The sequence below is a fragment of the Topomyia yanbarensis genome, chromosome 2, assembly GCF_030247195.1.
Source record: "Topomyia yanbarensis strain Yona2022 chromosome 2, ASM3024719v1, whole genome shotgun sequence".
NCBI lineage: Eukaryota > Metazoa > Arthropoda > Insecta > Diptera > Culicidae > Topomyia > Topomyia yanbarensis.
In genome coordinates, this window is record NC_080671.1 from 12932131 (window position 1) to 12946084 (window position 13954).

At 39.8% G+C, this 13954-nt stretch overlaps 1 protein-coding gene across 1 annotated transcript; it reads right to left on the bottom strand.

Annotated features, from left to right (window-relative positions):
- Positions 1 to 1006: 1006 nt before the first annotated feature.
- Positions 1007 to 13578, bottom strand: LOC131679022 (coatomer subunit gamma). The gene is made up of 8 exons (XM_058959539.1): positions 13353 to 13578; positions 13085 to 13215; positions 11387 to 13022; positions 11143 to 11327; positions 2112 to 2286; positions 1856 to 2041; positions 1640 to 1792; positions 1007 to 1506 (listed from the first exon to the last, which is right to left on the bottom strand). Exons 1-8 carry the CDS (start codon positions 13390 to 13392, stop codon positions 1376 to 1378), a joined length of 2637 nt encoding a protein of 878 aa, XP_058815522.1. The 5' UTR covers positions 13393 to 13578; the 3' UTR covers positions 1007 to 1375.
- Between the last annotated feature and the right edge of the window lie 376 nt (positions 13579 to 13954).

Sequence of the window (13954 nt, forward strand, 5' to 3'; positions counted from 1 at the left end):
GATCGCAAACGTTTTTTTTTCTGGTCCTCAAAATTAAAATTTAAAAGTCCAAACACGTCGCTTCAAAATAGAAATTCAAAAACTATTCCATGGATACTTTACAATTACTTGCGATCGGAACGAAGCCAACCAAGAAGTTGTAATGACATTATATTGATTTCAAAAGGTATCAATAAAAAACAGAGGACATAAATCACTATTTGACTATCCGGCTGGAAACATTTCACCCATCACTCGATTAAATTATGATAATGTTCTACATGTTTTAATATTCCTGCAGAATTGTATCCGCATGCGAATCCTATAAGTGCGAGTAATGATCCGGCATGCAGGGCACACAGTCGTTTTGTTTGATCAACGAGAACGCGCTGCTGTTGGCACAGTCGAACCTCATTTGCACTATTGCCACACAGCCATAGCAAAAATCGTCCGCTCGCTAAATGAAACCGTACACAGCATACACTCACACATAATGAATCTGCATGTCGTACCGTGGATTACCGAGACCGACACAATGGAAAGAGTCCACAGAGGTACCGGACACGAAATTTATATCACTACATTAAACAATTTGGCTGCGGTTTGGCGAATTTTAATATAATTGTTGTTTATTACTTTTTATGCATGGCCCGTGATCTGGCACCGAGCGAAACTGGAGCTGGGCCCATTTGATCCTGGCGAGAACGCGACAATGTGTGCAATGGCATACAGTCAGCTCCAGCGGTGGTGAAAGGACGCAAATTTATGCAGTCGCGAATAATTTATGTCCTGGCGTCGTCTGCCGTTCGGCTGCGAGATGGTACGAAGACAGTTGGCTGCAGCCGATTATCATTCTGTGGGGAGCGTGGCCTTTGCATAGCGCATAATAAATGTTAAACATTGTATATATATTTTATGCAAACGAAACGCGCGATGTTGTTTAATCTGTACTGGGCGCAAAAAGGGGGCAGTGCGTTTTTCCTAGTGAATAGATTTGTATGCGCTATGCGAATCAAATACCATCATATTTTTGGTTGATTAAAAGAAAAGTTCTATATTTTCCTCATCATTCGGTACAAGTATTAATACAATTATTCACATATTCATTCAACTATTTACTCGTACTTTATTTCATTAATCTGTTCGTTCTGATAAACTTACAGATGCTAATTGCCGTTGTTGTTGCAGATGCTTCTTCTACACTCTACAATAGTCACTAACGAATGCCGACGAAAAACTTAACGCTAACCTCTAGAATAGATACTTTTCAATGTTTATAACATAAAAGAATGAACTCTCTTGCACAGGGGGGTAAGTAAGAGTGTGTCTGTGGGTGTGATTTTCGTATGTGTATGCAATTATGTCCGTAGTTCATGATGCACAGATTCTGTTTCGTCTAACCCACAGCTGATGTAATTAATTCTGCGACTTCCGTATCCGTCGATCGTACCGTCAAGTGCATTGTCACGCCATCCGAAACGACCAACTTTGAACGGACCAAAATCTCGATACCGCCACGGAATGCACCTGGAAAATGATTAAATGATAACTGTTCTCCTCACCAATTTATTTTAAAGCTATCTTGTTAGTACAACAGATACTGTAAGATTCTTGTAAATTTTATGGAACATGCCTTTATTTTATAAGAAGTAATACTAACCAGAACACAGCAGCGAGTGTGTGTGCGCACCATCCGCAACCTTCTCCGAAAGATTTGCAGGGGCAAGACCAAGGAATTTCAAAATCGTGTTCACCGCTTCCTGTAAACTGCTGACGGTGGCCAGCACGAAAGTTTCCTCCGCTTCAACCCATTCTTTTAAAAAAAATTAAAATGTTGTATTTTATCCAATAGTAAAATCCCTCTGAAAACGCTTACCGTCAGTATCCGCACCATCCCAAGCGGCATTGAAGTTCTGTTTCTTTGATTTCTGAATCTGATCGGCCACGGTGATCTCGATGTCCTCCAGCATGTACTCGTCGTCGTAACCTTCGTCCGAATCAGGCAGCCCGGTTGTTGGGTCACAATCTTTTACCACAAATCGTAGAGTGGCTCCAAAGGCAGCTGAATTATAGACATAACGCTATCGTTATTAGCATATTTGTTTTACGTGTTGATGAACAATAGTACATACCGATTGAACTGGCCCGATTCGGTGGAAACTCAACAATGACGTAGGTGGATTCTTTCTCGCCATACGGAAGCTTCGCACACGGAATGACGGCTCGTGTGACGTACTCTTCCGGTAGAACCAAATCGACACGGACATTCTCGAGTAACTGATCGGACAGTGTGTTGACGCAATCGAACTGAAAAGAAGGAGCAAAAGGAAATAAAAAATAAAAGTAATCAATGAAAATATCTTTCAAGCTCAAATGAACGATACAAAAATCGAAAGTCCAATCGACCACAAAGAATTGTTCGTTGCAGGGTTGTGAAGTGTGGATACAAATGGAAGGTTATCGTATCAGAACAATTGTAGATGACTTCAAAGTTAGCTCCGAGCATTCATTAATCCGCTAAGATAAAACTTACCTCTACATAGATCCATCAAGTAAAGAATACAACTAAATTTATTCAAGACTGGTTATAAAACCGAACTTTTTCTTGGTTACAACTAGATTTGTAATGGGAATTTTATATTCAAGTTTCCCGTCCACATAGAAGATAACATAAACGAGGTGCGACTATTTGATCATGCACCGCATACATCCATCGAAATTGCTTTTTTCCATCCTTCTTTACCCTTGACCTTGATACTATTTAGCTCATAAAATGCTATGAACTTATGAAAATCAGATTACTGCTTGTTACATCTATCAAATTACATTGCCAACTGATATCTTGCTCCCGGACGTCTCATCCACGGGTGCAACATGTACAGTGCACAAGGAACCAAATGTTTTCTTTCATCTTTTGTGTAAGTTCAGAATGAGCTAAACCCTAAAATCTTGAAACTAAACTTAAAAATCAGTTCACAATAAACAATGCGTTTAAGTTTAATTTATTCACACGGAACTATGTTCCGAAAACTTAGAAGACAAAATTATTTGTGCACAAATTGTTACATCATATATTATATCAAGCATGGAACAGAACGATATATGGTTTTATGAAACTGTCAATGGCGTGCGGAGAAAAAAAGCGCCATCTCCTGCCATGTGCAACAACCAAGAAGGTAATTTGCTGACAGATAAAACAAAAGTGGCTGCCAGCTGGAAGAATCACTTTGAGACTTTATTGAACGGTGGAAACGAAGGAGTATCAGAGTGAAGAATAAACATTAACGATGACGGACAAGCTGTGGAGCCGCCTACATGAGGCTAGGAAAGCTATCAAGGAGCTGAAAAACAACGAAGCTGCGGGGAAGGACCAGCTCCCACTTGAACGTCTTCAACACGACAGTGAGCAACTATATGAAGTCATACACCATATTATATCAAAAACACGGCCTTATTTGCCCCGTCTTTAAAAAAAGCACAGACTGGAGTGCGCTAATAACCGAGGAATAACCCTTCGTAATTCGGCGTACAAAATCATATCCCGTATTGTGTTGAACAGATTGAGACCGCTTGAGGAGTCCTTCGTCGGCGACTACCAAGCCGGTTTTCGTAGGGGTCGATCAACGACGGATCCAGTGTTCACCCTGAGACAAATCCTCGATAAATTCCGGAAGTACAACTTGCAGACACATCATCTGTTCATAGATTTCAAGGCGGCGTACGATTTAGTAAAACGAAATGAATTATGGCGAATTATGCTGGTTTTCCGACGAAACTAATACGGCTGATTCGTGTAACGCTGGATGGATCGAAATCAAGTGTAAGGGTTACGGATGAAATTTCGACCTTCTTCGTAACCTTGGATGGATTGAAGCAGGGTGATGCACTGTCGAATCTACTGTTCAACATAGCGCTCGAGGGAGCGATTAGGAGAGCCGGTGTGCAGAGGAGCGGCACCATCATCACACGATCGCACATGCTCCTGGGCTTTGCTGACGATATCGATATTATCGGGATCGATCCACGTTCCGTGGAAGAGGCATTTGCGCCTTTTAAGAGGGAGACAGCGAGAATTGAACTCATGATTAATATCGGCAAAATAAAATACATGATCGCTGGTAAACAACGTGGTGCCAATAGTGGCAGTGTTGATGGTAAAATATTTGAAATATGAATTTGTGTACCTTGAAACTCTAGTGACGTACGATAACAAATGTAGTATACTTCTACCCGCGAGTTGAAAAGCCGTATTGCAGCTGCAAATAGGGCGACCCTGATTCTCGCGGTGGCTTTATACGGTCATAAAGCATGGACGTTAAAGGAAACCGACTGTAAAGCGGTCGGAGTATTCGTGCGTAAGGTGTTGCGAGCAATACTCGGCGGTAAGCAGGAGAATGGAATCTGGCGGCGTCGCATGAACCATGAGTTATACCAAGTATATAGGACGGATATTGTGAAGCTGATACAACACGGCAGACTGCGGTGGGCTGGACACTAGGGTGTGTGTGTGTGTTTTACAATCCATCTCCCACTGACCAGCAGTGCTTTTATGGAAGAAACTTGTCTGCATCTATTTATTGATAAATTGTGTATTATTCATAGATGTACACAGGTTTAGCCCTGGAGATGAAAGGTGATAGCTCTACTGCACATCCAACGACCTATTTGAAGAATGCCTGTTCCTACACGTACATTTTCAGCCCGTCTTCATAAGCAATAAGCCCCGCGCGAATACATCCACGTATCAATTGGATATGTGCACTTCCAGGATGAAAAATAATATTTTTGACTCTGGCACGTATTAATAATAATGTAAAACATATACTTGAAGAACAACATGAAACAATCTCATCAGCGTGTTGCTCTGAATTCGCTAATTGATGGCATTTCTGCAAAAAATCTCCTCCATCCACAATCCACAATCAATAAAATCGTTGCATCAACTTGTCGAGTTCAGATGGTGCTGTGGATGCTAAGTGGGTGTATTTTTTGGTGGCTTGATTGGCGCACGTACATAGCAAAATAATTAGGATGTAACGATAAAATCACTACGTCAATTTACACTATTCTCGCGATATTTTTGCCTACCAACACATAACAGAATAGGACAGTCTACTTTCTACTTTTGCCGCAGTCAGACGTACAATCGAGCCAAGTGAACAACAGGCCTCTCGATCTAGTGTGCATTGTCTCGAGAACAAAGGAAACATCAGATTATTGTTGTCATCATGAGTAAAGTTGACGAAAAAGCTCTACTCCAACCCAACGCTGCGGTCGTTGAGTTTAAATTTTGTTCAAAACGACCGAGTTTCAGTGTAGTGGAATACCTTCTGAAGGTAAAAATGCAACTTAGGTTTTCGGAAGTCTTGTACCTTCAATATCATCATCTTCGCAATGCAGTGTTAATATCATTCAACACGTTAGCATAAGCCGAGCGTTTCGTCTTGAAGAACAACTTAAAACACGTGGTTGAAAGAGACAACGTTAGAATTAAGATTTCTGTATATATTGAGAATGATTATATAGATGTAAGGTTATATGACCTATCACCTCGTACCCCTCCTGAGCCAATTGCAAAATGCATGTCGCAATACGGAGAAGTAGAATCCGTTACATCTGATACTTGGAGAAACTTCTTCCCGGGTACTCCTAACGGCATTTTTGTAGTGAGGATGCGGGTTGAAAGGCCTATACCCTCCTATTTGACAATAAAACTCAAAACTCACGGAACTACAATTATGCAAACTACGCTATGCACTCAAGAGGGGCAAATTCCTACGTGCAAGTATTGTAATCAGACAGCTCATCATGGACAACCATGCGCTGAAGATGCAGAAGAAAATGCATCTCAACCGATTGCCAACTCATCTACGGCAAACCAACTTAAAACAGAGTTTTCAATACCAATGCCTGAAGCACAAACGGTGGACAAATTTGTGGCAGCTGTTCAGACCATATTGACAACTATGAAAGAATCATCCAGCACCCCAAAAGCAACTGAAAGCAACATCGGCAACGAATGTAGTAACAATGACGACGGATTTACACTGATCAACAATAAGTGCAAGAAACAGGGGAGAACATCTGATCCCGGACACCAAGCCAGCTTCGACCGAGACGTGAAAAACAAGAGAGAATTAAATGACCCTCCTGACGCTGTTTGCCAACAGACCTCGCGAAGGAAGGTCTCCACTCGCAATAAAAAGTTGCGCGCACGAGATCCAACATTACTACAATAATTCTTGTTTGTATTTTTATTTTTACATGTATTATAAACATATAAAAGATCCACGGCTCCGTTAAGCTACCGCTATGAGCCGTGTCAAATAAACGAGTTAAAAAAAACACAACAGGAGAAACGACCTCCTAAGCGATTAACTTCAATTTCCTGTTAAATATACTACATGTCACTGCGAAATTTTGAGAACTATCGGACGAACGCAAAATCACTTCCAAGCAGGCAACTGGCGCCCCAATCTCTACATACAGAGTTTGACAATAGGCAACATTGTTTTTCCACCGATCAATGAGGGTCAGTTTGACAACGTCAAAATAGCTTGAAATGTAGTAACAGTAGGAGTTACAAAGTTTTTTATGTTGACTACGCCAATATGACGTCATGTCAGCCTCTTGCTTCCAAGCGATTCAACAGTGCTGCCGGATCGCTGTGGGCTGGACGCTAGGGTGGTACAAAAATTATATTCCTGCTCTGATCAACTTTTTAGATGCCATTTGGGTCCTAGAACATCTGTCCAAATTCTTAGCTCGATCGCTGAAACTATCTTTTGCGCCCACTGATTAAAGTTTACATGGGATTTTGCATGCAAAAATTAACTTTCACAAACTAATTCCTTCAGGAGTCGCCCATTGCCTCCTAAAAAATATCGTTTTATGGGAAATTTAACAAAGAAACAAAGTCTCAAAGACCACGAAGCGATCTAAGCCTTAAGAAAAAAGTTATTAAGCAGGAACCGATTGATGCTCTGACGATTAACAAAATATTAATTTTTTTCTAGCACCACTGCTGTTGGCTGCCAAATTATATGCAATTTTGTTTTGATCTTGTTTTAATGTGTCTAAATCAATTATCTGAACTATTCGGCCACTTCATTGAGGCTTCTTTTGTGCATAATAAGGTAAAGTTAAAATGTTTGTGCATAATGAGGAATTCCACGAAGATCCGTCCGAAAATCTCTAAAATCGTGACCGACCATCTTAGATTCCGTTAAAACTTTACAGGTTTAACCGGCATAGAAGACTAAACATTTTCCACAGTCAATAAGATTATTTTGACTCAAGCGCAATTTTTTAAAAGGGCGTAGACGTTTCTACGTGCAATAATTTCAATTTTTTTTTCGTTTACACTATTTTATACAGTAAAACTATTTGAGAACGAATTACAGAGAATGAATACTTCTGCATGAAAAAAATATACACTGAAAAAAAATTTGCGTCATTTTTCACAAAAACAAAAATTTATGATAAAATTTCAAATTGCAAAAAAAAACATTTTTTTCTAATTTTTTATATTTTGTCAACAAAAACTTAAAGAGAAAAGAAACATTTTGAATGTGATTTCATGATGGAGAAATTATCACCAAAAAAAGTTTTTCTAACAATAACTTTATACATGTTTTTAAATTTCATACTAATTGACATACAAAACTGTAATTTTATTACAGAATATAATTCTAAATATCATTTTAAATCAAAATGCAATTAACAAATATCTTGCAAAATGCGATAGTTTTCGAGATATTTGAAATTTTGCCCCAACAAGAACAATTAATTTGTGTAATTAAGTCCTTTTTAAAAGTTATTCGCGTTACCCCATCATAAATTGTCAAAAGTCTAATGTTTATCGTTTTACATACATAAAAGAAACTTTTTCAGTGTATTTGGATCATGGAGAAGCTTTAAATAAAAAAGTTTTCCTGACAACCACTTTTGACAGATTTTCATAATTTATACTATTTGCAGTCAAAATTAGAATTTTATTTTTGACTATGATTCCAAACGCCATTTTAAACCGAAATTCTTATAACAAAAATTTTCTGAAATGTAGTAGTTCTCGAGATATTTTAAATTTTAAAACAAAATTATTTTGTCTTATTGTTTTATTACGACCTTTTCAGAAGTTATTCGCGTTTCTCCATCAACAGCAATTAGTTTTTCGTAAGACCCATTTCCTGTAACTTTCCCATTTACATCAAGGCGATATTGTAAACCATTTGAAAGCTATATAAAACAATCAAAGTATTATTCAACCATAGGATCTAATGATTAAACTATATAATTGAAATAGCACACAAACATGCTCCATAACGAATGCCTACTATGTACAATTTTTTACGGCTATCGGTTAAGCCGTTTGGGAGTAAATAAATCATATACATACAAACTTTGACTTTTATATATAGATTAAAAAAATTGGTTTTTTTGCAATTTGAATTTTTATCATAAATTTATTTTTGTAAAAAATGACACATTTTTCAGTGTATATTTTTTGGTGTAGTATTCATTCATTGTAACTCGTTCTCAGATAGTTTTACTGTATTAAATAGTCTAATCGAACAAAAAAATTGAAATTATTGCAAATTATTGAAACGTCTACGCCCTTTTCAAAAATTGCCCTCTTATTAGAATACTGCAATTACCAGAGAAAATCATGGAGATTCATAAATCGAACACAATTGTAAAGTTTCGTTCGAATTGACAATGGTCACATTTTGCGATCTGCCGGTTGCTCATGGAATCCCTCTAATTCAACCGTCAGCAGCACTGATGCTATGAAAATTGAAATTTCCATCAGGGTGTCAATAGGTTTTTGCTTAATAACTTTTTCCACAAGCACCGATCGTTTCGTGGTCTTTGAGACTTTGTTTCCTTGATAAATTTTCCTATTAAAATCAGACGTCTATTTATTTTTAGGAAGGCGACTCTCGGAAAAATTATTTTGCAAAAGGCGATTTCCTCATACGAAATTTTAAATCAGGGGCCAAAAATATAATTTCACCGATAGAGCTGAAAATTTGCAGCGTTGTTCTAGGACCTAAATGGGACCCAGAAAGTTATTCGGAGAATTTTTTTTATTTTTTTCATATAACCATGTCCCACTCTACTGGACATGTGGTCCGAATGCCAAATGAGCGTCAAACGAAGACAATATTCAAAGGGGAACCCGGAAGAGGCTGTCGGCTTCGGGGTAGGCCGCGTCAACGATAGCTTTGTGCAGTTGAGGAGGACCTGAGGGTGCTCAACGTTCAGAGCAACTGGAAGCGATTGGCCCAGGATCAAGTCCGTTGGAGGATACTCCATTCGGCGTAGGCACATCGAGGAGCAGCTGTAGCTCATCAAGTACGTATATCATATCAAATTTCTAAAATTATTTATAATAATAAATTTCTATTCTTTTTTACTATTCTTTCCTAGTTGCAAAATGGGGGTGGTTCTTGTGGTTATTGAGTTTCAAGTATCATCGTTTTAGATATTTGAAATAAATTTATAAAACAATCGAAGCAAAGGTTCGGAATAAATAAAATGTCTATCTGTAATAGCTTAAGTGCAGAGCCTTTCGGCGCCATTGGCGAAGTCTCAGTTTTGCGCCCACTAGGTGTTAACTTCATCATTCTTTTTAGTTCGACTTTCGAACAATGATTTCGTATGTACATGGAAATAGCTCCGCTTTCCTAAAGCGGTGGCCACAAAGGCATTTGCAGTATTGTCAGCGATTGTAGTGCAGATGTAAACATGAATCCCCAAAAGAAAGACTTCAGATGTAAAGATTTAAAGAATTTTACATAGACATGCGAATACAACATACGTTGTATAACAATCCACTGACAAACTCGAGGAGCAGATGTTTCAGTTCGATAACACCCAGTTCTTTCATGAATTGGGAGGGTCAAAGTAATGTTACAATGCAGTCGGATGTTTCATCATTTATTAAAAGTTTTGTTGACTTGACAAAACAGTTTCGGTTAAAAACCGTTGAGAATGTCATCCTCTGCGGACCCCCAGACTTACCACATGTTTGCTGGTTTGTCCTTTGGCTTGTCTTTCCATTTATTATATCTTCCATAATTTCTGTCTCTGCCTTCGTACTAAGTTTTCATTTTGCGCCCGACTTTAGGCCCGGGCATAAATAATTCTCCTGACAAAAAAAACCCAAATTTCGACTACCCGTTTAAAAACATTGATTGAACTCGGTTTGACCATATTTGAACTTCTTTTGGACCAATGATAATCCGCTAAGTATTGTAAAGATTTTGAAAAAAAAAAACTAACGCAAACATATTCAACACTGGCGGATATCCCGAAAGGTCATCCAGATAAGTTCAGAATAGTAATATTCTTTCTAAAGCAAACAAACTTAGTGGCGACAAGGCTTGTATGAAGGACTATCGCGTCTAAATGTCCGCTTATGAAGTTGAGATCGGCGGTAGGGTCGCCGATTCGAAATTGTGCGTGGATGTACTGAAGCAAGGGGTTGGCTAGTCCCTTTGCTTCATTGAGCAAAGATTTTTGAATGGAAATCGCACTGGATGGGACAACATTGTGTATCCCTTCAAACTTTTGTCGAGTGGACTTTGCTGTTTAAATACGTCTTCTTCGACAAGAATTGTCTCCATTTTCGGCTGTTGTACCGAGAATCGTGATGATGACTTTTGCATTGAGAATGCTGAAAAAAGTAATTCCTATTATGAGAGAGTCCATATGATCAAGTCTCCTAGGAATCTAAAGCGTTCCCTTTAAGATGATCTAAGCACTTTTGCAGAAAAAACTAAAAGGAGCTACACCACTCACTACGACAAATCATTATGTTCTTTCAGAAGAGTATCACTCTGATGATCCATATGTGAGGACGATTCAGTTAAAACAGAAGTTTGAGTTAGAACCGGACTCAGTTTCTCTTGGAGCAAAAATTGCATTAGTTTTGCAACCCTTTAGTGTATACATTCTCTTCTTTTTCAGTGGTCAGTTCACTTGGAAGTGGCACATTATCTTGACTAATTTCATGATTTATCCTAACAGTCGTTCATGATTTCAGCGCCATTCCGAGGCTGGCGCCCTTGGCGGGGGGCCAACCTGGCCAACTGCACGCTACGGCTCTGGGTATGTAGCAATATCACCGATCGAGAGACCAATCAAAGTGATGCTTACCTGGAAAACAACGTGATGAGCGAAACAGTGCTTGATGCAGGACACCGTATATTCGGTTTCGCTCTCGGTGAGCTGAACCGGCGTCGAAGATTTGTGCAGGGCACCGAGTCGATGGATTCCAGGAATCTGCAGCAGTTTTTCGGTGTTGGCTTCTTCGCGAGTGATGCGTGGAATTTTCGGAATTGCTAGAACGGAAACAACGTGAGTGAACACAAGCTTGTTTTAACGAAAACAATTGGCTTACTGTTATTCATGATCATAACTTCATCGGTGACCTCCGGCTGTACGGTTTGCGATTTCGGAACAATCGATATATCAAACTTCTCCGTCAGAGGACCGTTCAAATGATCTTTAAGGGATTTCTCCAGCAGTGGCAAGGAAACGATTCCACTATCGATGATGTAGGACTTATTTAGCTCCGGATCGGCTTTGTTTAAGATGGAATAGTAATAGGTAGCTCGGTCACGAACTTCGTCATCGGAATCCATCTGACACCGGTTCAACAGTACAAGTACATTAGGTAGTAGATCCGGACAGGAAGCACCAAATTGAGCAATTGCTGCAACTGCAGCTGCTCTTACGGTGGCATTCTCAAGAATGACGCGATTATAGATGAACCGAATGTAACGCGAGGGACACTTGGAATAGGGTCCCTCTTTGCCGAGAAGATGCAAAATCCTTACAGCCAGAGAGGTGTGTTCGCAATCCTCGATGAACTCGCATAAATGTGATAAACCTGATTCCTTTGCTTCCGGATTTTCTTCAATTATCAGAATGATAGTGTCAACAATAGATGTTTTGTATTCCAGACCTCCTTCTTCGCGTAGCATTCCGCTAAGGAAGTTCATCATAACTCCGTGCTTGCGGGGAAATTTAGAGCAAAGAGCGCGAATGGCTTGCACTACAACCACCTTAAACTCGTCGGATATTTCAGCCACGAAAGTGGCAATTTGCTTCATTAGGCGTTCTACAGAGCTTTCCGCACCGGTCTTCAGTAGTGTGGTAATCGCTAAAGTGGCAACGGAGCGATTTGAATCAGCGATAAGACCCTCTAAATCCAGGTTGCAGGCGTTTACAGCCGGGGGGTGAAGCATGGCAACTTTGTTCATCGTTCGAACTGCGGCAAATCTCAATGTTGCTTTTGAAGATCCACAAAACAGTTGCAAAATGCTAACTGCTGTGGAAAGTTCTCTTGGGTTTGTTCTTTTGAGATTTACAAAAGCATGAGCTGCCTCATAAACAACCATTTCGCTTTTGTGTCTTAAGCAAGTTTCAACAAAATCGAACAATGGCGATTCAGTACCGGAATTTCCGGCTGCATCCTCTTCCTCTATGATCTTACATGCAATCCTGATCAGGAAACACACAGCGTATGGGCTTTTCAGATTTTGTTTGGTCAAACGGTTTACCAACTTCGTAACAGCCAACCGGTCGGCTTTTCTGATATGATACAACAATCCCAAACCATGATACTGCACCATAATGTTGTCACTGTTCAAAGCTTCCTGTGCTTCGTTGGCCCATCGCTTGACCACCTCGCTGGCAGTGTTTGCCAAATGCAGAGAGCTTACCAGCGCTCCGCTTGAAACCGACGCATTTCGATCCACAATGCACTGTTTCATGTAACGCTCGACCGCCTGAAGCATTGTACTATCGGTAATACTGCATAGCGCACGAATAGCTGGGGCACGGTACAAATCCTCTTTGCCAGTCATGTCTTTGGTCAAAGAACTTGTCACGATTATAACATCTCTGGCTATCGGACTGAGCTCTTTAATGCCCAGATAAACCATGCGACGCATAATAACATCCTTCGACTGGAACAGTTTGGTCATGGCAAAAAAACATTCAGTCGCCTCACGAGAGCCCAGTTGTTCGCCCTAGAAATGCATGAATAGATAGAATTAGGTAATCTTCTTATAATAATACTGTTCAACACTACCTGATTGATGAGATAGAGAATTTTGGTCAGTATGTGGGTGCATTTGCGTGCGTTGACCGGAGTTTCGTTAAACATTCGTGTTTCCTGCAGCACCGCAGTTTTCTCCACATTCAGAAAGGGGTTACTACCCCCTGCACCAGCGCCGAAAATTACAAAAAAATAATAGTGTAAAAATCTTTATGTAAAACCAGCTCCACTCGTTGCGTGGTCAAATTCCGGTGCCCTTCGGATCGTTCGACTCAACTTTGTGATGTTATCAGTTTCTTACCTTCTTCCTCCTCTTTTTTGTCTCGCTTAAATGAGCTCATCTTCGGAGTCTCCCACGCCGGATTTCACCGCCAGCCGTTGCGACCAAATGCGAAAAATTGTATTGTGGCAAGCTGGCCAGCAATTTACACCGATTCCGACCGAAATTACGCCAAAAAAATTGATTGCACGATGATAGTTTGCCGAAAATTTTCACCACGTCACAACGATTGATGTATTTCGCTGCAATGAAAAGACAGAATACAAGATGTAGAAAAGGAAAGGTAGAAACATTTAAGTTTTTTGTGTGGCTTCTAGTGGAATTCTTGAGGTGGACTTGAATCAGGCCTAAGTTGGTCAGACCAACGAAATTGAGCAATAAAAGGGGTCATCCATAAATGACGTAGTATTTTTGAGCGATTTTTAATATCCCCCTACCCCATCGTAGCATTTCGTCACAAAACTATGAATACCCCCCCCCCCCTGATATTTACGCAGCTTAACGGTAAACCTCCCCCCTTGTCTCCGCAAAAATTAAAAAATATATAAAAAACGATGTTAGATGAGACGGGTAAGGCTGTCGTAACATCAGGTCAACCCCTATTCCCCTTTAAAGAAGCTACG